Here is a 24340-nt window from a genome sequence, read left to right on the forward strand (position 1 = left end):
TCACCTAACAAATATTTGCACTCCTACCGTTAACTTTGGGAAAATAAAAGAGTGAAAAAGAGGTCCCTGCTTTCATGGAATTAATAATTTGGCTAGAGGGACAACAGATAACTACCCCAAATTAATATCTAACTATAAAGCAGTTCAGTGCCAAGGAGGAGCCTGCAGAGCAAATCATCACAGGGGCTCTGACCAGGCCGGGGCAGGCAGGTGGTCAGCTCCCAACCTTCACCCCAAGCCCAAGTCATCCCTCTGTTCTCCGCTCTACCCAGAGGCTGGGGATCTGCATAGGACTTGGAGGGCTGTGACTAGGATGGCTCCTCACCCAGACTCTATGCTCCCTGTGTAAGGCAGGGTCTTGTCTCCTGTACCTTATCCCCCGCCCCCCCCCCCAGTCCCTTGTGTTTGGCAGGCAGTCAGGTTGGTTTTAAGCTAAAGGATTCAGACAACTAGTACTTTCAATAATAAAGATTTTTAAAAAGATTCAGACAACTTCCAACAACTTTACTGAGAGACTCAATAAAGAACCCTGCCACCAAGCCTTTTTTTGTTTGTTTCCAAAAAAGCAGTTTTGTCCACAGAAAGCCCAAAATAGTAAGTCCCAGAACTACCCCCACCAATAGCATTTTTTGAAATGCAGACAGTTTATAAAATTTAATTTATTCAGAAAAAAATAATGTGTTAAGAACTTAATTCCAAAGGACTGAAAGAGCCCAAAGGCTAAGCAGCACCAGGTCAGGTGCTGAGAACTGCCAGCAGGATCAGGCTTTGAGGAAGGCTCCATCAGTCCTACCAAGATAGGGCTGCAGGCATAGTGAACCCCTATGAGGAGAGGGAGGTGGGCGCTCCCCTGCCAGGCTCCCATATCCCCTCTGTGTGTTCTTGGTCCCAGCCAGGTTAGCCACTCCCCTATGAACCCACAGCTGTTAACTAACACTGTGCTACCTCCTCCCAACGCAAATCCATATACACACAATGAAAGAATCTGTTATCAGCAACAGTCTTTAGTACAGCGAACCATGACCTTGGTCTCTGAAAGTCCTGCATTACTGGTTGTGAGGTCGCTTGGCCACTGGCTCGTCCTCCTTCTCCTGTTTCAGCCATCGCTCCAGACATCCTGCACCGCCTCTCTTGGTAGGGAATGGGCTCTTCCGCAGGAACTGGCTGGACCACTGGGGCACATCTGGCTCTGCCTTTTGCGGTGTTTTTGGGTCTTCCTTTTTGGGTGACTTTGTGGCCAGCCACTGCAACAACATCTGGCTGCTGCCACTTGCCTTGGACTCCTAGGAAAAAGATGAAAAAACATTTAGCTCAAGCTTTTGGGAAAAGGACAACTCCAGGGGAAGAGGCATGAGGTACTGACTCAGATTTATAAATTGTTACTAAGGGCCAGATATGACCCACTAGTCAGGAGTGGGAAGAAAGGAGCAACTGAGTGTACTCCAAGGGTGTAGGGAGTAGGGAGTAACTCTTAGAGAAGGCTTAATGGAGGTATGTGGGGCCATTCACAGAGGAGCACTGACAGGCATTCAAACATGCAGAGAATGAAGCATTCTCAGGGAAAACAATGTAATTTACTGGGACCTGGCAGAGTTGGGAGGTGAAGTTGGGGAGACAGGGCTTAAACAGCCTCTACGATTAGGGATTCGGCCTAAGCCTGAACAGGCTGTTTCCCTCCATGTAACTTCTCTGCACAGCCTCTGCTTGCCCAGCACTGCTCTTCTGCTTCCCTTAACTGCACCCCAACCCACACTGAAGGTTCTGAATTCAACAATGCTACCTCACCAAAATGTGAATTCTTTTGGTGTAAAGACCACGGCAGAAATGGGGCAGTGTCTAGTGCAAAATGAATCGTTTTTAGAGACATCTAATTGGGGTTGCATGAGTTTGCAGATAAACGAGACAAAAGAAAAAAAGATGACACTGACTATGGATATGGAAAACTTTTAAAAAAAGGAAAAATGGGGGTGCTCTTGCAATCGTCATCCTTAAGACCTCTCGGCATTCTCAGATGCCTGTTCTTGGAAGACTCAGAGCCATTCCTGCTTCAGATCCCTCTATGCACCTAAAAACAGTAGGGCCAGCTTTTTGCTCTGAGCTCCTTTTCCCACTGCGGGCCATTTGTTTGTTCAATTTCCCTTCAAAATACATCTACAGGATCGTTACCAACTCTAAGAAGTTAATGTTTATAGCAGGAGTGTTCTCAAATAGTCCTGAAGGGGAACAAAGATTGGAACTCCTCCAACATGTGGTTGGGAAAGCAGAGACAAAGTGAAAAGATAAAAAAAAAAAATCACAGTTAATTATGGACAGAGATTATGGTCAAGGGCTCTTTTTTCTTTCTCACAATCACCCTCTAGAGTAGAAGCCCTCAAACTTATTACCAAAGAGCTTCTTTTTTTTTTTTTAAATGTTTTTATTGATTTTTTTTTTAATATATTTTATTGATTTTTTACGGAGAAGACGGGAGAGAGATAGTTAGAAACATCGATGAGAGAGAAACATCGATCAGCTGCCTCCTGCACATCTCCTACTGGGGATGTGCCCGCAAGCCAGGTACATGCCCTTGACCGGAATAGAACCCGGGACCTTTCGGTCCGCAGGCCGACGTTCTATTCACTGAGCCACACCGGTTTCGGCTACCAAAGAGCTTCTTAATGATAGAGAAATCCAAGCTCAGTCCTGAATAGTGACTGAGTCAGTAGGTCTACATAGGGTCTAGCATTTACGTTTGAAAGAGCTCTCCTGAGGACTTTGAATTACAGCCAGCTTTGAATCACTGCTCTGCTCACCCTGGCCATGGATAAGGAGTGTGAGTTTGGGTGGTGGCCCTGATTGTAAAAGGCCATATCCTAAAAGAAAATGCTAAACTGACAGAAGACAGAAAGCTCAAAAAAGACTGTCAGAGTCACAGACCCCTACCTTTTTGACCTCTAAGCCAACAGGAGCCAGACACTCAGGAGTGTTGTTTCGGGAGTTGTTCACCACGGTAGAGACTGGATGGAAGGTGATGTTTTCTGAGGTCTGGATTAACTTCAGAGCTTCCTGAGTGGAGACCTCACCAAAATCAAGCCATTTAGAGACTGCCTCCTCTCCATCTAATATGGCAGGCATCCTAGCCAGTGAGGTCAAAACATCGGTTAGAAGAGACAAAGTGAAGGTAGGGAGTGAGACTTGAGTTAGTTGAGAGCACAAATCATCCCAAGGAGAAGCTCGCCCTCCCTCTGTGCCTTACATGCTGATTGTTGCCACGTGCTCCTTGACCACAACTTGACAGAGCATGAAATTCAACACTAGGAGAGCCAGCTTATAAAGTTTTATGGCAATGACAGGGAACAGTAATTATGATTGGACCCAGTGCACTGCAGTGTGCACATTAGCAAATTGGTGACTTTTCTATGATGCCCCAGGCTACAATTAAAGGAGAAACAGATCCTGAAAAACTCGTCTATCAACAATAATCTCCAGTCTTACAACCTATGACAGATTTACAGTAAGAAAGACCTATCCAGTGGTCGGCAAACTGCGGCTCGAGAGCCACATGCAGCTCTTTGGCCCCTTGAGTGTGGCTCTAACACAAAATACCGACTTGTGCCCATGGGCCACGAAGTTTCAATCGCACTGTACATGCTCGTCCGCACGTGGTATTTTGTGGAAGAGTCACACTCAAGGGGCCAAAGAGCCGCAGTTTGCCGAGCGCTGCTGTAAAAGCTAACTGTTGTTTATATCATGTACAGTGCGACTGAAATTTCATGGCCCATGTGCAGAAGTTGGTTTTCAGCCTGGCGAGTCTATTTTGAAGAAGTGGTGTTAGAAGAAGTGGGGGGTGTCGGTCGGGCGGCGCAGGCAGGCTGAGGGATACGCAGCTCGGGGGAGGTACATTGTTTTGAGGTACGTTCGCTGAGGTCGACCCCTTCCAACTCTCCCATCCACACTCGTCTATCTGAAACAAGTATACAAGATGAGTGTGGATGGGAGAGTTGGAAGGGGTCGACCTCAGCGAACGTACCTCAATCAGATTGAGGACGTTTTTAGCAAAGGCCAGCTTAGGAGTACCCTAGTTATGTTAATAACAATGTACCTACCTATATAGTTTAAGTTTAAAAAATTTGGCTCTCAAAAGAAATTTCAATTGTTGTACTGTTGATACTTGGCTCTGCTGACTAATGAGTTTGCCGACCACTGTCCTAGGCCAATGCAAAGCATGGCACGCACTTCACTGGTGGGTGGCATAGTTGATTTTAGGAGATAAATGCATAAATATCCACTTCACAATATCTCATAAGTTGCAACTCTTCCAACACACACTCCCACAAGCAAACTATAGGTCTTTTTAAGGTAAAGTACTATATTTATTGTAGTACCTTGTATTTTGTAATCACCTAATACATAAAACTGTGGTAATTTTTAATAGATTTCTATTTTTTTAATGTGTCAGTGACAAAGTTTTTAAGTGTAGTCCTCTTAACCCCTTTCCCATAAAGTGTCATTTTCATTATACAATTTTGCATACTATGGAGATTTTTAGGAATGCATGTCATGTTATAGCCAAACTGACTGTAACTGTATTCTGTAAGCAGCTGTCCTAGTTTCCTACTGTCTAAATGTGTGCACACAGCCAGGCCGGCACCGCTCAGTGGTCGAGCATCGACCAGGCAATCACAGTTCGATTCCTAGTCAGGGCACACACCCCGGTTGTGGGCTTGATCCCCAGTGCAGGGTGTGCAGAAAGCAGCTGATCAATGATTCTCTCATCATTGATATTTCTATTTCTCTCTCCCTTCCTCTCTGAAATCAATAAAAATATATTAAAAAAAGAAAAAAAGAATAAGGACCTGGGGGACCAAAGCATTTAAAAAGTAATTAAGTAAATAAATAAATGTGTGCATACAGAAACTTTAAATTTGAAAAGCTACCTACCTAAAAACAAAGAGAACACACCCTCCCTGGTATCCTTCTGGGTCCAGGGATAAGAGGTATGACTTGCCTATGGTGGATGTCATTCAAGCCTTTGCAGGAATCCACTGTGATGATGGTGTAGGAATACAGGCAGTCTCCTCCCTGTGGTGGCTCCCAGCAGTCAAAGATCCCGGCCATTGTTAGTAGCCTCCAGTTGTCCCAAACTTTCTCCCAGTCCTCAGGACTACTTGCAGCACCAATGCCGCTTGACTGGAAACAAAATACATGGGCAGATTAGATACTCATCAGCCTTCTTCCACATGCAAGTTGGGTACTACTACAGATTTAAGAGCATCACAATCATTTTGGAAGTCATTTAGCACATACCTTATTAACTCAAAGGAAAGAGGATTGGTGGCAAATACTCACCAAAGCTATAAATTTATGGTTATTTCAGTGCTTTCATAATACAATTTAATACCTTCATTAGGCATCCAGGCCATCTAGTCCATCATTCCAGCTTTCACTTACAACGTTAATCTGAACCAAACCAAGCTGTTTGTAAATGAAGCTATCATATAATTTTGTTCCCACTGTCTTGCTGAAACAACCTTCCCCTCCCCAAAATGTCCCTCTCACCCTTTCTTATCATGCCAACACCTACTTGCCATTTAAGATTCAGGTCAAGGCCTAAAATACAGAAAACTAGAGTGTCACCTTCACCTTAAATAATAAGAAAAAAGGCTAGATAATAGACAAATCATAACTTCAATTCATTAGAAAACTGAGGTCACAGGGCAACCAATTGGCCCAAACTTCATAGAAAGACAGGAATCTCTGCGGGGAGATGAGACATAAGCACTGGCTTAACAGTGGCAACAGGAGGAAGGCAAGTCCTTCATACAGCAGATATGAACTGAGATAAAATTATTATCAAATTGCTATAAGCAGAGTGTGGGCTAGCCTGAGAGTACAGGATCCCTGAGAACTACAGCCATCAGGAAGTTTCCACAGACGTCCCTGGGTGCCCTCAGGAAAGACGGGGAACAGGGCAGGAGACTGGAGAAAGCCTTTCCTGCTGGTGCATGCCTGCAGAAGGGGCGCTCTCCTGCTTCAGGAAAGGCATAAAGCTCCACCTGATCACTTTTCCTCTAAGGCAGCGGTTCTCAACCTGTGGGTCGCGACCCCTTTGGGGGTCGCCTAAGACCATTGGGAAACATATATTTTTACATATTGTTTTTGTGATTAATCACTATGCTTTAATTATGTTCAATTTGTAACAATGAAATTGGGGGTCACCATAACATGAGGAATTGTATTAAAGGGTCACGGCATTAGGAAGGTTGAGAACCACTGCTCTAAGGAATAAAACCCTTAAGGGGTCAGGGGGAAGGGTAATAAATCCGGTCACTCTTAAGATACAGACAGGTAAAGACTCATGGGGTCTGGAGAAGGGTAAAAGAAAAAAAAACAACAACCCCAAAACCCTCTACTCCCCTGGGGAAGGACCATGATCACTGAGAAAGGCTGAGCCTGAGAGCTAGTGGTACAGTTCTGCCTACGAGTGAGACTGAATGAAGACAACAGAGAATACTCCCCCTCCCCTTCAGAGTAGCAGCACCAAGTGACAAGCAACAGCAGTCTAATTCTGGATAAGGCACAAGAGCATGGGGAGATCCTCTCTAGGCACAGGCTCAAAGGGAACTATTACAGCTGAAGGGAGCAGAGCTACTGAGAAAAATCCTCTGGAAAATCAACTCTTACTCTAAACACAAGGTGACACCAAAGAAATTTAAAACCAGCAGTGACGAAAGGTAATTATAACAACAAAATTCAAACCCAGTTCAGCTGACAAGATTCCCTCAATCTCACATGGTAATGGCCTAATAGAAGGATAATTGTATCCATTTCCAGGCATAAATATTATTTATCTCAGTTTCTATGTTACATACTATGGCAATCAATCAAAAATTACAAGACACAATCCTGGCCAGGTACTCGGTTGGTTGGAGCATCGCTGTGATACACCAAGGTTGTCAGTTTGATCCCTTCATCAACCAATGAAGGCATAAGTAAGTAGAAAGCAAATTGATGTTTCTCTCCCCCACCCCAATCAATCAATAAATAAAAATTAGCCCTGTGGTGTGACTTAGTTGGTCAGAGTGTCACCCTGTGCACCCAAGGGTCACAGGTTAGATTCCCAGTCAGGGACATGCCCAGGTTTTGGGTTAAATCCCTTTTGGGGGTGCATGTGGGAGGGAACCGATTAATGTTTCTCTCTGCCCTCTCTCCTTCTCCCTTCCTCTCTCTCTAAAATCAATGAAATGCATGTCCTCAGGTGAGGATTAAAAAAAAAAAACACAACAAGACACACAAAAAAGCTAAAACAAAGAAAACAAACAACAACCAATCAACTGCCAAGAGATATAGAAATTAACAGAACCAGATTCAAGAGATCACATTTCCCAAATACTGTAAATATCAGGGATTTTAAAATAAATATAATACGTTAAAGGCTCTTGTAGAAGCCCTGGCCGGCTTGGCTCAGTGGATAGAGCGTTGGCCTGTGGACTGAAGGGTCCCGGGTTCGATTCCGGCCAAGGGCACATGCCTGGGTTGTGGGCTCGATCCCCAGTAGGGGTTATGCAGGAGGTGGCCGATCAATGATTCTCTCTCATCATTGATCTTTCTGTCTCTCTCGCCTTCTCCCTTTCTCTCTGAAATCAATAAAGAAATATATTTTTTAAAAAAATAAAGGCTCTTGTAGAAAAGGTGGACTACATGCACGGACAATTTGGTGAAATTAGAAAGAATCAGAGAAACCAAGACGGCGGCATAGGTAAACACCGGAAATTGCTGCCTCCCACAACAACTTCAAAAATACAACTAAAAGACAAAACGGACATCATCCAGAACTACAGGAAGGCTGGCTGAGTGGAAATTCTACAACTAGAAGGAAAGAGAAAAGCACATTGAGACTCAGAGGAGGTGCGGAAGTCAACAGCAGAGGTACGGAAGCGCACGCAGCAAGGGCTGGCAACTGACGACACGGCTGTCTTTTTGAATCGGGAGGGAGTCACAAGCCCCGACTGCTCTGAACTCCAGTTCTGGGAAGTCTCTGGGAACCCAGACTCATACGGGGAGAAATAGACTGTCTGGCAGCGGGCAGAACTCGGAACTCGAGGGCGGCTTTCTCTCAGAGGTGCTTACAGCGATTACCCGGACACTGAGACGCAGGGACCCTTAGGGCAGGGCTGAGGATCAGCCATAGCTGCTTGCTCTGCCCTGTTGATTCCCTGAGACCCTGCACCACCCAAGCTGCAGCAGAGGCTTTTGCATATGAATGGGCTGGCCCTTTGCAATCTGAAAATTACCTAACAAACTGCAGCTGGGCCAGACAGACCCAGAACTTCCAAGAGAAGGCCCAAGGCCTCAGCAGCTTGCACTGCTTCACAGCTGGGCCTCATCTGGGCACCTCCAAACCCCAAACAAGGAAGGGGAATATGCAGATCTCTTCATAGCTCCTGCTGGGTAGCCTCAGGCAGAGGCTAAATTAGCACCTCCTTAGACCCAATGGTCAGAGTGGGACCATCCAGATTACAACTCCTCAGATCCATAAGGGACACACTCAGGGGGAAGACTCAGTGAGCACCAAAGCCCCACTGAAGCAAGTCTTGCCCCATAAGAGTGTCTTCAGCACAGAAGTTCTCCCACTGTAGACACAGCTGAGTCTCACAGCCAATTGGCCTGGAGGTCAATTCCTCCCAGTGATACCTACAACAATCAAGGCATAACTACAACAAGACTGTGCACAAAGCCCACAAAGGGGTGCACCAAGAGTGTCCACCTCAGGTCATTGGGGAGGCTGAGCCACTGGGCCCTATAGGATGACACCTAGCACACAAAGCCACTCTACCAACACAAGGAAGCATAAAAAATGCGGAGACAAAGAAACAGGTCACAAATGACAGAAATGGAGGAAAGCAAACTACTGGATATAGAGTTCAAAACCACGGTTATAAGGTTTTTCAAGAAATTTCTAGAAACCACCGATAAATTTAGTGAGACCCTCGAGGATATGAAAAAAGACCAACTAGAAATTAAGCATACACTGACTGTAATAAAGAATATTATACAGACTCGCAACAGCAGACAAGAGGATCCCAAGAATCAAGTCAAAGATTTGAAATACGAAGAAGCAAAAAACATCCAACTAGAAAAGCAAAAAGAGAAAAGAATCCAAAAATATGAAGATAGTGTAAGGAGCCTCTGGGACAACTTCAAGCATACCAATATCTGAATTATAGGGGTGCCAGAAGAAGAGAGAGGGCAAGATATTGAAAACCTATTTGAAGAAATAATGACAGAAAACTGCCCCTACCTGGTGAAAGAAATAGACTTACAAGTCCAGGATGCACAGAGAACCCCAAACAAAAGGAATCCAAAGAGGACCACACCAAGACATATCATAATTAAAATGTCAAGGGCAAAAGACAAAGAGAGACTCTTAAAAGCAGCAAGAGAAAAACAGTCAGTTACCTACAAGGGAGCACCCATACAACTGTCAGCTGATTTCTCAACAGAAACTATGCAGGCGAGAAGGGAGTGGCAAGAAATATTCAAAGTGATGAATACCAAGAACCTACAACCAAGATTACTTTATCCAGCAAAGCTATCATTCAGAATTGAAGGTCAGATAGAGAGCTTCAAAGATAAGAAAAAACTAAAGGAGTTCATCACCACCAAACCAGTATTATATGAAATGCTGAAAGGTATCCTTTAAGAAGAGGAAGAAGAAAAAGGTAAAGATAAAAATTATTAACAGCAAATACATATCTATCAACAAGTGAATCTAAAAATCAAGTGAATAAAAAATCTGATGAACAGAGTAAACTGGTGAATATAATAGAACCAGGGGCATAGAAAGAGAGTGGACTGACAACTCTTGGGGGGAAAGAGGTGTGGGGGTGCAGGAAGAGACTGGACAAAAATCGTATACCTATGGATGAGGACAGTGGGAGGGGTAAGGGCAGAGGGTGGGGAGGGAACTGGGTGGAGGAGAGCTATGGGGGGAAAAAAGAGGAACAACTGTAATAATCTAAACAATAAAGATTTAATTAAAAAAAAAAGAATCATAGTAGCACAGACAATAGGGTGGTGAGGTGATGGGGGTGGGGCTTGGGATAAATGGGGGGGAAAAGGAGGACCTATGTAATACTTTCAGCAATAAAGATTAAAATAAATAAAAATAAAAAAAGAGGCACCCGCTAAGTTCCTGATGGATGAGATACCATTGCTTTCAAATGGTTCAGAAAAAAAATACAAATAAAATGAAAATATATTTTATCAATTCATAAAAATAAATGAAGGTTCTGAAGCTGTTAAAAAAAAACATAGGCCATTAAAAATTCCAAATTAAAACACAAAGAAAAACTAATGAAGCATACAGAAAAGAACATCCAAAAACTATGGACAATATCAAATTATCTAACACGTGTAATTAGAATCCCAGAGAGAGAAAAGAGCCCAGCCCATGTGGCTCCATGGCTGAGCATCGACCTATGAGCCAGGAGCTCACAGTGCGATTCTCGGTCAGGGCACATGCCCGGGTTGCGGGTAGAGGGTGTGCAGTAGGCAGCTGATCAATGATTCTCGCTCATCATTGATGTTTCTCTCTCTCCCTCTCCTTTACTCTCTCTGAAATCAATAAAAACTTACTTTTTAAAAATTTTCTAAAAATAGTGGTGATTGTTGCACAACTTTAAATATACAAAAAAATCAGACTTGCATAATTTTAGAAAGTGAATTATATCACTTTTATAATCAATAAAGCTACTAATTTAAAAAAACTCTATGAAGGCCCTGTCCAGGTAGCTCAGTTGGTTAGGGCATCATCCTGGCACACCAAGGTTGTAGGTTCAATCCTCTGTCAGGGCATATACAGGAGTCAACTAATGAATGCATAAATAAATGAAACAACAAATTTATGTTTCTCTCTCAAAATCAATAAAACACAATGAGAGAAGAAAAAAAATGCCCTTCTTTAGATTAGTCCTCTGTATCTTTCTAAATATTTACTGTGAGTGCTGCTGCTGATACCTTTTCTGTTTTGATTTGGGGAAAGTAGATGAAGTATGGCTGCCTGTGGCTTGTGTTCTGACATCGCTGCCACTCATAGAATCCATCTGCTAGAACAACACAGCGTCTTCCTTTTCCCAGAGGCACCTGAGGGAAAATGTGAGCAAGATACGGTCTTAGTGATAGAATCACGTTTCATGGACTTGAGTTAAAATCTTATGTCTGCCCGGCGGTGTGGCTCAGTAGTTGATCATCAACCCAGGAACCAAAGAGGTCACTGGTTCCAATTCCCAGTCATGGCACATACCCAGGTGGTAGGCTATATCCCCAGTAGGGGGTGTGCAGGAGGCAGCTGATTAATGATGTATCTCTCTCATCTCATTTATGTTTCTATCTACCCCTCTCCCTTTTCTCTCTAAAAATAAAAAATTATACGTTAAAAAAAATCTTGGGTCTGATTTTTAGCCAGTTTGGCTCAGTGGATAGAATGTTGGCCTGTGAACTGAAGGGTCTGGAGTTCAATTTTGATCAAGGGCATATGCCCGGGTTGCAGGCTCGATCTGCAGTAGGGGGCATGCAGGAGGCAGCCAAGCAATGATTCTCTCTCATCATTGATGTTTCTATCTCTCTCTCCCTTTCCCTTCCTCTCTGAAATCAATAAAAATATATTTAAAAATAATAATCGCCCTAGCTGGTTTTACTCAGTAGATAGAGCATCTGCCTGTGGACTGAGGGGTCCCAGGTTCAATTCCGGCCAAGGGCACATGACTGGGTTGTGGGCTCGACCCCCAGTGGGGGACATGCAGGAGGCAGCCAATCAATGATTCTCTCTCATCATTGATGTTTCTGTCTTTCTCTCCCTCTCCCTTCCTCTCTAAAATCAATAAAAATATATTTAATAAAAATAAAAAAAATAATCTTGGGTCTGCCAGTGTGTGATCTTAGAGCAGTTATTTCTCTGTGCCTCAGTTTTCACATGTATAAAGTCACCGTCACACAGATGTTGAAAAGATTAAATGTACACAACAGCAATAGCTCTCTAACAAACAGGCACTTGTGGTAGCTGGTCTCCAAAGTTGGTTCCCCAATGAACCACGCATTCCAGTATTCATCTCCCATGTAGTTCCCTCCCACACTGATTTTGGGCTGAGCCAATAGCGTGCCATAGAAGTGATGCTATATGACTTCCATGGCTAGGTCACAAAATCCTGTAGGTCCTGCCCTACTGTCTTGAATCATGAGCTTTGGTAAGCCAGAAGCCATGTAAAAAGCCTGACTACCCTGACAACCCCAGCGGTGCACATGGAAAGGCTTTCACTTATTCTACCCACGCCATCTGGGATGTCAGACATATGGGTAAAGAAGCTATCTTAGCCCTAACCGGTTTGGCTCAGTGGATAGAGCGTCGGCCTGCAGACGGAAGGGTCCCAGATTCGATTCTGGTCAAGGGCATGTACCTTGGTTGAGGGCACATCCCCAGTGGGGAGTGTGCAGGAGGCAGCTGATGTATGTTTCTCTCTCATCGATGTTTCTAACTCTCTATTCCTCTACCTCTCCCTTCCTCTCTGTAAAAAAGTCAATTAAAAAAAATATATATATGAAGCCATCTTAGCCCTAGCTGGTTTGGCTCAGTGGATAGAGCATTGGCCTGTGGACTGAAGGGTCCCAGGTTCAATTCCCAGTTGGGAGCACATGGCTGGGTTGCAGGCTCAATCCCAAGTGGGGGACATGCAGGAGGCAGCCCATCCATGATTCTCTCTCATCACTGATGTTTCTCTCTCTCTCTCCCTTTCCCTTCCTTTCTGAAAAAATAAAAAAAGAAACTATCTTAGACATCCAGCCCCAGCTGTCATCTGATTATAGCTACACAAGTGAAAACTGTCCACTTGAGCACAGTCAACCCACAAAATATAAGAAATAATATAGTTGCCAAAACCGGTTTGGCTCAGTGGATAGAGCGTCGGCCTGCGGACTGAAAGGTCCCAGGTTCGATTCCGGTCAAGGGCATGTACCTGGTTTGCGGGCATATCCCCAGTAGGAGATGTGCAGGAGGCAGCTGATCGATGTTTCTCTCTCATCGATGTTTCTAACTCTCTATCTCTCTCCCTTCCTCTCTGTAAAAAAAAAAAAAAAAAAAAAAATCAATAAAAAAAAAAAATGAAATAATATAGTTGATTTGTTAAACCACCAAGCTTTGGCATGGTTTATTACACAGTAATAAATAAAACAGCATTCAACACTTTGGGACCTTAAGAGCGGTTCCAAAGAGAACCTTATTTTACTTTTCAGGTACCTAAGGCTCTAATAGCTCTGTTCATAAACAATACCTTTCCCTAGATGAGCTACCTACCTTGAAGGACCGTTTCTCCATTATGGTATCACTACGGCAGTTGCTCGTGTTGAACTGCAGTTTGGAAGGATCATCTTCTTTGAACCAAGATGGGACCAAGCCCCATCGCATAGGAGCAATGATACGCTCAGATGAGTCTGCACCCTGCCAAAGGTTAATATGATCCAGTGAGGAGATCATAATAAAATTTTAAAAACCAAGTTTAGCATATGCATTACATTACTATTAGTATCAAAACACAAAGAATAGAGAAAAGATTATTAAAAAGGAAAGATTCTACTTGAAAACAATTTTAGTAATTTATCATGATGTAACTTGTGTTCTTTAGAAAATATATTTATGGGAATGTAAGACATTCTGCTTGGGTAGAATAGGGGATATAAAGAGATTCTGTTCCTACAAACATTTAATTAGTGTCTATTAAGGAATGTGCTTAGTTTTTCCCCTTACAAGAAGAGAACATAAGGAAGGATGTACACAAAATTTTCCAGATTTCTACTTGTGTTTTTTTCCCTTTACCGATTCTATTGTGTATCTTTTCACTGTTATAAAGCTTAGCCACTATATGCCATATATGTTGAGTCCCTCTAAAATTTTCCAAATGTGGGGGCAGTTTTGGCCCCCAATATATGGTTGTTATACTTTTTTTTGGCATTTGGCCCTTGAGAATTTGATAAAATTTACAGATTGAAGTGCACATACACACTATTCTGCAAAGCATAGTACGCATCGAAGAAACCAATGGGAGAGAGTACATTTTCGGTGCTACTACAATAGTCCAGGGATCTGATAATGATACAGTAGCTCTGGTGATAGTGAAAATAAAAGACATTTAAAAGATAGAAAAATGAAACTGCGGTGCAACTGGAAAAATAAAAAAGGGATGATTAAGTTTTCAGTCCCTGACAACTGAAATAAGGATGCCACTATTGAACAAAAATTCTGAAGGGTTTGATTTGGGGAAAGGTCACATGTTGAGTTTCTGATAATAGTGGCAAGTCTAGACATGGCAATTTAAATAAATGGTTAAAAAATCTTTCCCATTTCCCCCCTTGAGAGCTGGAGTCTATGTTCCCTTCCCTTGAATCTGACTGGGCTGTGACTAACAGGATGTGGCACAAGTAACACTATGATTTCTAAGGTTAAGTCAGGAAGTCAGCTTCCTGCTTATTTGCTGAGACATTGCTTTTGGAACTCTGAGCTGCCCTGTTGTGAAAAAGCCCAGGCTGTGTGGAGAGATCACATGTAGGTACTCTGGCTACCAGCACAGGTTAACAGCCACAGGTTATCAACTGCCAGATAAATGAAGATGCCCCTAGATCAGAAGTTTGCAAATTTTTTTTTAAATAAAAGGCCAGATATTAAATACTTCTCAGGCTAGAGAGTCTCTGTTGCAACTATAACTGCTGTTATAGGGACAAAGCATTAATAGACAATCTAGAATAATAAAAGCATAATATGCTAATTAGACTGGACAGCTGAACATCTGCACGAAGCTGCGGCAGCAGGGGCCTAGGCAGAGGAGTTAGGGGCGATCAGGCAGGCAGGCAGAGTGGTTAGGGGTGATCAGGCAGGTAGAGGTGGTTAGGGGCGATCAGGTAGGCAGGCAGAGTGGTTAGGGGCGATCAGGCAGGCAGGCAGGTGAGCGGATAGGAGCCAGCGGTCCTGGATTGAGAGAGGGTGCAGGCCGGGCTGAGGACCCCCCCCTGCCCAACACACACACACACACACACACACACACACACACACACACACATTAATTTCGTGCACTGGGCCTCTAGTAGATAAGTAAATGGATATTGCTGTATTCCATATAATTTTATTACAAAAATGATCAGAGGGCTTTAGTTTTCTAACTCCTGCTCTAGATGATTCTAGCCCCAGATGACAAGTCTTTTCAGCTGAGACCCCAGACTTCAGGAAAGTAACAAACAATATCTGCAATGCTTTGTCTTAATTTCTCACTAGTGAACATAATAAAGGTTATTTTGGCCCTGGCCAGGTAGCTTAGTTAGAGTGTTATCCTGATATGCCAAGGTTCAATCCCCAAGTCAGGGCACACACAAGAAGCAACCAATAAATGTATAAGTGGAACAACAAATAGATGGTTCTTTCTCTCTCAAATCAATTTTTAAAAATAATTAAGAATTATTTTAAGTCACTAGAATAAGATCCAAATAGAGCTGTTTACTATGTCCAAAAAGCATGAAGAATTAAACTTAGGAGAGAGGCAGCATGATAGAGAAAATGGGTCACCAAACTTTTTCTGTAATGGGCTACATAGTAAATAATTTTGGCTTTGTGAGTTCATATAGTCTGTTGCAATGACTCAAGCAACTAAACTCTGCCACCATTGGTAGTGAGAAAACAGCCAAAGAACAAATGAATGAGCTTGGATCCGTTCTAATTAAACGTTATTTGCAAAAACAGATAGTGAGCCAGATATGGTCGGAGGACCATAGTTTGCCAACCTCTGGTACAGAGGAAAAAATAAGGCCTTTGTAAGACTCGGATAAAAAAATTCCTGCTATTTACGAAGTTGGACTAGTTTCAATTTCCTGGACCCTCAACTTTCCTTTTCTGTTAAAATAGAGTGAACAATACCTGCCTTGGAGAATCATTAAAATGTGTGGCACGGAATACACATACAAATTGCAATTGAGTATTTTTTTAGGTTAGAATTATAAAGGTGACTTAAAGCCATTAGGATGAAGTTTCTAAGGGAGTAAATCAAGCACGGGATTTAACCTAGAGGTACAAAAAGAGAAATGAGGGGAAAGTAGAGTCCAAGAAAAAGTACCTAGAGAGAAAAAAGTTAGAATGAGAAAAGTCAAGAAAGGAATCATCATCAGTAGTGGTGTCTCAAGAAGAGCTTCCCTTTTAATTAAAGCTAATCCTTCCACTGTGCTCTTGGTAAGATCCTGTCCGGTTTCTTTCAAAATCTTGTCTGAATAGTCAATCCCCTTTCTGTACACATACTCCAGACTCATTATTCACAACAGATTCTACAACATTGCTGCAAACACTGAATTAGCCAATACTGATCTGCTGCTCTTAGGGGAAATGCAGGGCTTGTTTCCCATGAGCCAATGGTGACAACATTTTCATCAACTGATTAATATGTCACCTTGTTTAATGTGTATTTCTGTTTAAAGACACTATTTCATATATTGCTGATCTATTAATGTTGAATTCATGACTAACAGCACAGTAAATTATGCTGGAATGAAGCTTATCTAACACATGTATTTTCTCTGAAAGGCATATTACAACCTTCCTACACTTGGGACTACTAGCCAGCAAGCACTCCAGGACTATGCTTGGGAACAGTTTTAAACAGTGAAATCACAAATGCATAAAACATAACACTAAATGGACTGCAAAAAGGACACTTGTTTATAGTATAAGAGCTGAAACAAGAAGGTAGAGCTACACACACACACACACACACACACACACGCGCGCGCGCGCGCGAAGGTAGAGCTTCATTTTTTGTTTCTTTTTTAAGAGCTTTGTCTTATTCAATTAGGTGACTCAAATGTTCAACACCTGTATTGTCCATGAATGACAAATATACCCGTGTTTAAAAGTAACATAGTATATTTGGAGGTTTACAAATACATTTTAGCAAGTAGGCAAATTTGCAAACACAGAATTTATAAATGAGAATCAATTGTGTATGTGTGTGTGTGTGTGTGTGTGTTTTCCTCCCTTAAAGACAGGCAGCCTAGGTAAATTGTGTGGATCCTGAGAAAGAAGATATCTACTAAGAAAGGCTCCCAGTGACTGAGTTCAAATTTAAATATATATATATATATATTTTTTTTTAAATATATTTTATTGATTTTTTACAGAGAGGAAGGGAGAGAGACAGAGAGTTAGAAACATTGAAGAGAGAGAAACATTGATCAGCTGCCTCCCGCACATCTCCTACTGGGAATATGCCCGCAACCCAGGTACATGCCCTTGACCGGAATTGAACCTGGGACCCTTCAGTCCGCAGGCCGACGCTCTATCCACTGAGCCAAACCGGTTTCGGCTTAAATATATTTTTTTATTGATTTTTTACAGAGAAGAAGGGAGAGGGATAGAGACTTAGAAACATTGATGAGAGAGAAACATCGATCAGCTGCCTCCTGCACACCCGCTACTGGGGATGTGCCTGCAACCAAGGTACATGCCCTTCACCGGAATCGAACCTGGGACTCTTCAGTCCACAGGCCGACGCTCTGCCACTGAGCCAAACTGGTCAGGGCCTGAGTTCAAATTTAAAAAACAGAGCCTAGTAGCCATTTCTATACAGGGGCCTTTCACACAAACTTCACTTGAGGGAGAAGCCCACACTAAGCTGCTTGCCTACGCTGTGTTTCGCCATCTGAGCCAATCCTCGTGAAGGAGTACCTGGAGCCTCGGCCTTCGGACTGAAGGGTCCCAGGTTCAATTCCAGTCAAGGGCACATGCCCAGATTGCAGGCTTGATCCCCAATAAGGGGCGTGCAAGAGAAAGCCAATTAACGATTCTCTCTCATCATTGATGTTTCTATCTATCTCTCTCTCTCCCCCACTCCCTTCCTCTATGAATTCAATAAAAAAAATATTTTTTTAAAAAAGGAGTACTGCCCTAGCCTGTTTGGCTCAATGGATAGAGCATCAGCCTGTGGATTGAAGGGTCCCAGGTTCGATTCCGGCCAAGGGCATATACCTTGGTTGTGGGCACATCCCCAGTAGGGGGTGTGCAGGAGGCAGCTGATCGATGTTTCTCTCTCATTGATGTTTCTAACTCTCTATCCCTCTCCCTTCCTCTCTGTAAAAAATCAATAAAATATATATTTTTTTAAAAAGGAGTACCTGGAATCCTATTTTCAACCAATTAGACTGAGGATTTCCCCGTCCAATCAAGGCTGCGCAACTATATCCAGCTTCTTTATCTACCAATCAAAGCAGTTCCATTCTAACCAATCAGGACTGTCTCTTTTGGACCAACTGAACTGTGAAGATTTGGCATCCTCATTTGCATGAGGGCAGATCAATCAGGGACCAGTAGGGGACTTCTTGTCTACTTAACCCATTGTATGCCATAAGCGCCTGCAGACTCAAGCAGTGGCCCTTCCCCACAAGCCATGTGCATCTATTAAAAAAAAGAAAATGTTTTCCCTAAGTGGTAGCCCTGACCAACTTTAAAATCATTTTTCGTGATAATTTTCAGTTGAAAATATTCAAGAACACCCGAATTGTAATATATTTATTTTTATAATGTTCATTGCAAATTGATTTTTTAAGTTAAATTCAAAATATCATGGCGTGTGGGGATGGTTTTTGTTTTGGGCGTGTGGCAGTTAACTGGTTAAGTTAGCTCCTCTCTGGCTCTAAAAGCACACTTTCTCTTTCCACCAAAGACTGACAATTGCCTTTCCCTGCCTGGAGCTGAAACACCAAAGATGAAACAATGAAGATGTCTTGCTGGAGCAGACCAGCTAAGAACAGAGCAGAGCTGTCCACTTGGAGAGGAGCCTGGCCCCAGGACCATCACACAGCCATGCCTTTTCACAGACGTGCTGTGTCATAGCTGAGCTGTTTGCACTGAATAAGATTTCTTTTTTCACCACACCCCAAACTGGGGATTCTAGTTTGTGTTGAATTAACACCAGTGACCTCTGGTTGACAACTGTATGCCAAAAGAAAAACAAAACAGTAAGTGCTCAGTATAATTAAAAAAAAAGAAAACCCTGGAAGAAATGGTAAGATAGAGGATGTAAACCCAAGCATTTCTCTCATCAGGGATAGGAAGAAGAAAAAATGTGTGAAAACAGAGCCTTTGTAAACCTAACCCTAACCTCTCTTCCAGAATCCAATGTGCCTTCCAAGCAGAAGGGACCCCTGCTCAAAGCAGAATGAGAATAAAATAAATAACATTATATATGGCCAAATAAATGATGTCTCATCAGAAATTTGCAAAACAACACTCTTAAATCTGAGGTTCTCAACATGGGGCAATTTTGACATCCACCCACCCCCACCATCATCACCACCAAAACCTGATACAGGTGGGGAGAGGGATGCGCAACATCTAGTGAGTATATTTGACTTTATCAGGAGTTGTGTTTGGTTGCTATGATCTGCGTGATGCAACTGGCATCTAGTGGGTAGGGGCCAGTGATATTGCTAAACATGTTACAACGCACAGGACAGCTTCCCACAGCAAAGAATTATCCCACATAAAACGTCAATAGTGCCAAGGTTGAAAAACCTTTACTTTTACAAATTCCAGTGATCACCTTTAACTTGAGTGTGTTCACTGGATAATTGTAAATCAAACCCAAACGTGAGACCGCCCTCTACTGGGAACAATGAAAAAAAAGTGGCTGCAGCCAGGCCAGTATGACTCAGTTGATTGAGCACTGTCCCATGCACCAGGAGGTCGATGGTTTGATTCCTGGTCAGGGCGTATGCCTGGGTTGTGGGCTCCATTGCTGATAGGGGTCATGCTGGAGGCAGAAGATCAACAGATATTTCTTTCTCATTGATGTTTCTCTCTCTCCCCTCCCTTCCGTTCTCTGAAATCAATAAAAACATTAAAAAAAAAAAAAAAGTAGCTGCAAAGCCAAAATACTGAAAATATTGCTCAGTATTACTCATCTTTCCTCTAGATTTTTGGACTTGTGACCAGAACAGCTTGTAATCCTGAGGTAGATAAATGAAAGAGGAAGTAATTTGCAAACCACTGGTTTCAAATGTAAATGTTGCAATCTATACATATGTACTGGCCGTTGATGATATGGATTAAATGAACTGATGAAATGGTTCTAATTTTGCTTTACAATTTACAGGTTTGAGAAAAAGAAAACCAACTATTTATCAAAATTAGGAAAGCCTAGCAATCTTAATAAAATTTATTAGAGATGTGGAGTCAAAACACTACATCAGTAAGCAAATTCATACCACTAACAGAAAAGGAGGTCTGAACTTGCTAGGGCCTGCCTCCACCTTCCCCATTCCCAGTTCCGGGAAGCATTTACTCAAGTGGGGTCAGCGGTCTGAACCTTAGTCCCAGCTGTATCCATCACTAACCGGGTAACCTTAGACAAGTCACAATCTTTCTACACTTCTGCCTTTACATCTGTTTAACAAAATTATTCTTCCAGCTAACCTTCATTCTATAATTCTAAAGAGGTAGTACCAAAAAAAAAAAAAAAAAAAAAAGCTGAAAAAGAGTAAGTCTCATACACTTAATTCTTCTCTCTTTTCATTTCAAATTACTGTATACCTTCTTTGAAAACATGTTTTATCTCCCAGTCAAGGTTCATTTTATTTTGATTATCCTCTCATTAAAAAAAGCTTCCTTAAATGGTTTCATAGAGGAGGGGAGAGGGGGAGAGAGAGAGCCAGAAACATCAATGATGAGAGAATCATTGATCGGCTGCCTCCTACACTCCCCACACCGGGGATTGAGCCTGTAACCCCGGCATATACCCTGACTGGGAATCCAACCATGACCTCCTGATTCATAGGTCGATGCTCAACCACTGAACAACACCAGCTGGGCAAGAATAAACTATTTCATGTAAATGGCTTCATTCAATCAAAAAGATAAATGCTATTAGGTTATTTTAAAATAATGTGATCCCTACAATGTAGAGATGAGTCTTTCTTGACTACCATATTATCACAAGAGTTCTGAAGAGTATGTAGCACTGGTATAATCAGCTTGATAAAGCCATTTAAGCTTTATGGATCACACAGAAAAATCCAGCATGGAAATAATCATGTTTTTAAAAACATATCAAGGATATTTAATATTTAAATTAAAAAACAAAAGACACAGAGAAACTATTAACTTCTGGAATGAAGCATTTTTATCACATGCATGCTTATAATAAAAATAAAGCAAAGAACAAAAACACGATTATAAATTATTGGTCACTCCAACACTACAATAGGTGAATACACAATGAATGCAATTCAGATAACCAAACCAAATACATCTAGCTTCAATAAAAGATAAGCATAAAAAGACTGAAAACAAGCAGAGAGAACAGAAACTTCTGTTCTGCAACCTTCAAGAAACATCAGAGGTGTTTTAAGTTAGGTAGTCTTAATCCTGCCTTAGGCCTAGAGATTCTCATTCAACATGACTGGTAAGGGGCATGGAAATATTATTATTATTTAAAAAGGAAAAACATTAAATATATATTTTTTTTTGAGAGGAAGGGAAAGGGAGAGAGACAGAAGCATCGATAAGAGAGAATTACTGATCAGCTGCCTCTTGAGCCACACCAGCCGAGCAAAGAAAAAAAAATTTTTTTTAATCCTCATCTGAGGATATGTTTATTGATTTTAGAGAGAGAGGAAGGGAGAGAGAGAGAAAGAAACATCCACTGGTTGCCTCCCATACGTGCCCCTACTGAACCAGCAACCTAGGTATGTGCCCTGACTAGGAATCAAATCTGCAACCTTTTTGATATATGGGATGATGCTCCAACCAACTGAGCCACCCAGCCGAGGCCTTTTTTTTTTTTTTTAAAGATACTCAAGCCGAAACCGGTTTGGCTCAGTGGATAGAGCGTCGGCCTGTGGACTGAAAGGTTGAAGGTCCCGGGTTCGATTCCGGTTAAGGGCATGTACCTGGGTTGCAGGCACTTCCCCAGTGGGGGATGTGCAGGAGGCAGCTGATCGATGTTTCTCTCTCATCGATGTTTCTAACTCTCTATCTCTCTCCCTTCCTCTCTGTAAAAAAATCAATAAAATATATTAAAAAAAATAAAATAAAATAAAGATACTCAAATGACCCTGATGATCTGTGTGGTTGGAAAGATGCTGCCTTTAAAAAATGTATTCAAATACAAGGCTCATGTAAATTGGACATGCACTAAGAGTGGTATGCCTTGTATAAAGAAGGCACTTAAATTGAGCCTGAAGAATATGAATCATCTTGCAAGATTGAAAGATACCAATAAAACTCCTTCCAGCGAGGCCCAGAGTGGTTCTCAACGGGGGTCCAATAAAGGCTGGTTTTAAAGATCATCTCAGGGACGGAGCATACACCAAACCAAACGCAGTTAACCCAGAACAACACAGGTTTTACCTGCAAGGGTCCATTTATATGCAGATCTGCTCCAATAAACATTGTAAATGTACTTTCCTTAATAACACTTTATTTTCTCTGGCTTACTGTATTTTAAGAATACGGTTTTAATATACGTAACATGCAACAATATGTTAACCTACTGTTTCTGTTACCAGCAAGGCTCCCAGTCAAGTGTAGGCGATTAGAAAAGTTTTTGGAGAGTCAGAAATTATATGCAGGTTTTCAGACTTTTGCAGGGGTGGAGGTGGGGGTAATTGGCGGCCCTCCCGCCCCGCCCCTCCCCGCCCCACGCCACCCGGGCCCAGAAGCCAATACGACGCGGATAGAGCGGTTACCTTCTCGAAGTGCAGCCGCGACAGCAGCACGGGGCTGTCGGACTGCGGGCTCTTGTTGTAGGAGGGCCGATACCGGTCCGGGTCTCTCCACTCGGGGAGCCGGGGCTGGCCCTGCCGATCCCGGTAGGCGCACGCCCGGGTGAGCGCGTCCCTGGGCAGGTGGCAGGACGTGCGCCCGCACATTCTTCAGGGCAGCCTCAGCCTGCGGAGCAGAAACACGGAGCAGCCTGAGCCCCAGCTCCTCCCGGAGGGACTCCCACCCCACCCTGTCCTCCCTCCCGTCCGGGGCACTGGGCCGCCGGCAGCGAGCCGCTGCTGACCTCCACCGTGGCAGCAGGCCGCGGGGTCCGGCCCGCAGAGCCAAATTCAGCCTCTCCCCGGCGGCGGGGACCCCAGGCCACACCAGCCCCGGCGCCGCCTCCCCCCGCCTCCCCCCGCACCTCAGCCCGCGCCGCCCCCAGCACCGCCTCCCCCAGCACCTCCGCCCGCGTTAGCGCACTCACCGTCTCCCCCCGCACCAGCCGCCCGCGCCGCCTCAGCCCGCGCCGTCTCCCCTCGGCCGCCCCAGCCGGCGCAGCGCCGCTCTCCGCGGGTCCCGCTCGCTCCGCGCCCGCCTCGCGGCCCCGCCCGCTGACGCACTAGCCCCGCCCCCAGCCGAGGAGGCCCGGGGGCGCCCCCAAGGCCCTGCCGCCCAGCTCCGTGCGCTCCCGCTCCGGGCGAGGCGGCCCCGGAAGGTGAAGCTTCGGAAAGCGCCCGGGAGGCGAGGGCTGCCGCCGGGACTCCTGGAGACCTGCTTTCCTCCACGTTGGATCCGCAGGTCACGGCTCCCCCAGCACCGTCCCAGGGAGCCTGCGGGGCCCTTTGTGTAACTCTAGGGGGGAAGTCAGGAAATAGTTTCTTTACTTCACAGTCCTAATAACGGCCTCGAAGTTTGGGGCGAAAGTGGACCATCAGGAAAACTTTCAGGAATCACACACGTCACTCACTTCAGTGGGCACCGGCATGCACCTGCTCCCAAGGCCCTCACCTTCACCCCGTCGGAGTCTCTAAGGGGGGGGGGAGGAGGGGGACGGGACTGGATTCCTTTTAAAAAATATTCTGATTTCAGAGAGGGAGGGAGAGGGAGAATATCGGAGTCACTGATTGGCCGCCTCCGGCACGCCCCCGGCACGCCCCCGGGGGATCCAGCCAGCAGCCCAGTCGGAATCTGGGGGAATCCAACGGTGACCTCCTGGTTCATAGGTCAGCGCTCAATCACGGAGCCCGGTGGGCCCGGCTTAAGATTTTTAAATAGATTATTTACAGAAGGGAGAGGGAGAAACCCTGATAAGGTGAGAGCAAAAAACATGGGTGGCTGCCTCCTGCACGCCCACAACCAGGGATCCAGCAGCAACCTGGGCGTGTGCCCTGACCAGGAATCAAAGCAACAATCTGGTGCAAGGGATGATGCCCAACCGAGGCCACACCAACCAGGGCTGTCCTGGATTTTTATTTTTTTTTATTTTTTAAACATATTTTATTGATTTTTTACAGAGAGGAAGGGAGAGGGATAGTTAGAAACATCAATGAGAGAGAAACATCGATCAGCTGCCTC

General features: G+C 43.8%; 1 protein-coding gene across 2 annotated transcripts; it reads right to left on the bottom strand.

Annotated features, from left to right (window-relative positions):
• Window positions 1-454: 454 nt before the first annotated feature.
• On the bottom strand, window positions 455-23371 carry HMCES (5-hydroxymethylcytosine binding, ES cell specific). Of its 2 annotated transcripts, XM_081097965.1 has the most exons (7): window positions 23250-23371; window positions 22747-22948; window positions 13328-13471; window positions 10999-11124; window positions 4988-5169; window positions 2923-3115; window positions 455-1283 (listed from the first exon to the last, which is right to left on the bottom strand). In XM_081097965.1, the coding sequence occupies exons 2-7, from the start codon at window positions 22927-22929 to the stop codon at window positions 1047-1049; spliced, it is 1065 nt and encodes a 354-aa protein (XP_080954091.1). In that variant the 5' UTR covers window positions 22930-22948; window positions 23250-23371; the 3' UTR covers window positions 455-1046. The 2 variants fall into 2 exon arrangements, with proteins under 2 accessions (XP_080954091.1, XP_080954092.1); XM_081097966.1 differs by lacking the exon at window positions 13328-13471 and having other exon boundaries at window positions 23250-23349.
• Between the last annotated feature and the right edge of the window lie 969 nt (window positions 23372-24340).

The sequence above is a fragment of the Myotis nattereri genome (assembly GCF_964212035.1).
Source record: "Myotis nattereri genome assembly, chromosome: 8".
Lineage (NCBI taxonomy): Eukaryota > Metazoa > Chordata > Mammalia > Chiroptera > Vespertilionidae > Myotis > Myotis nattereri.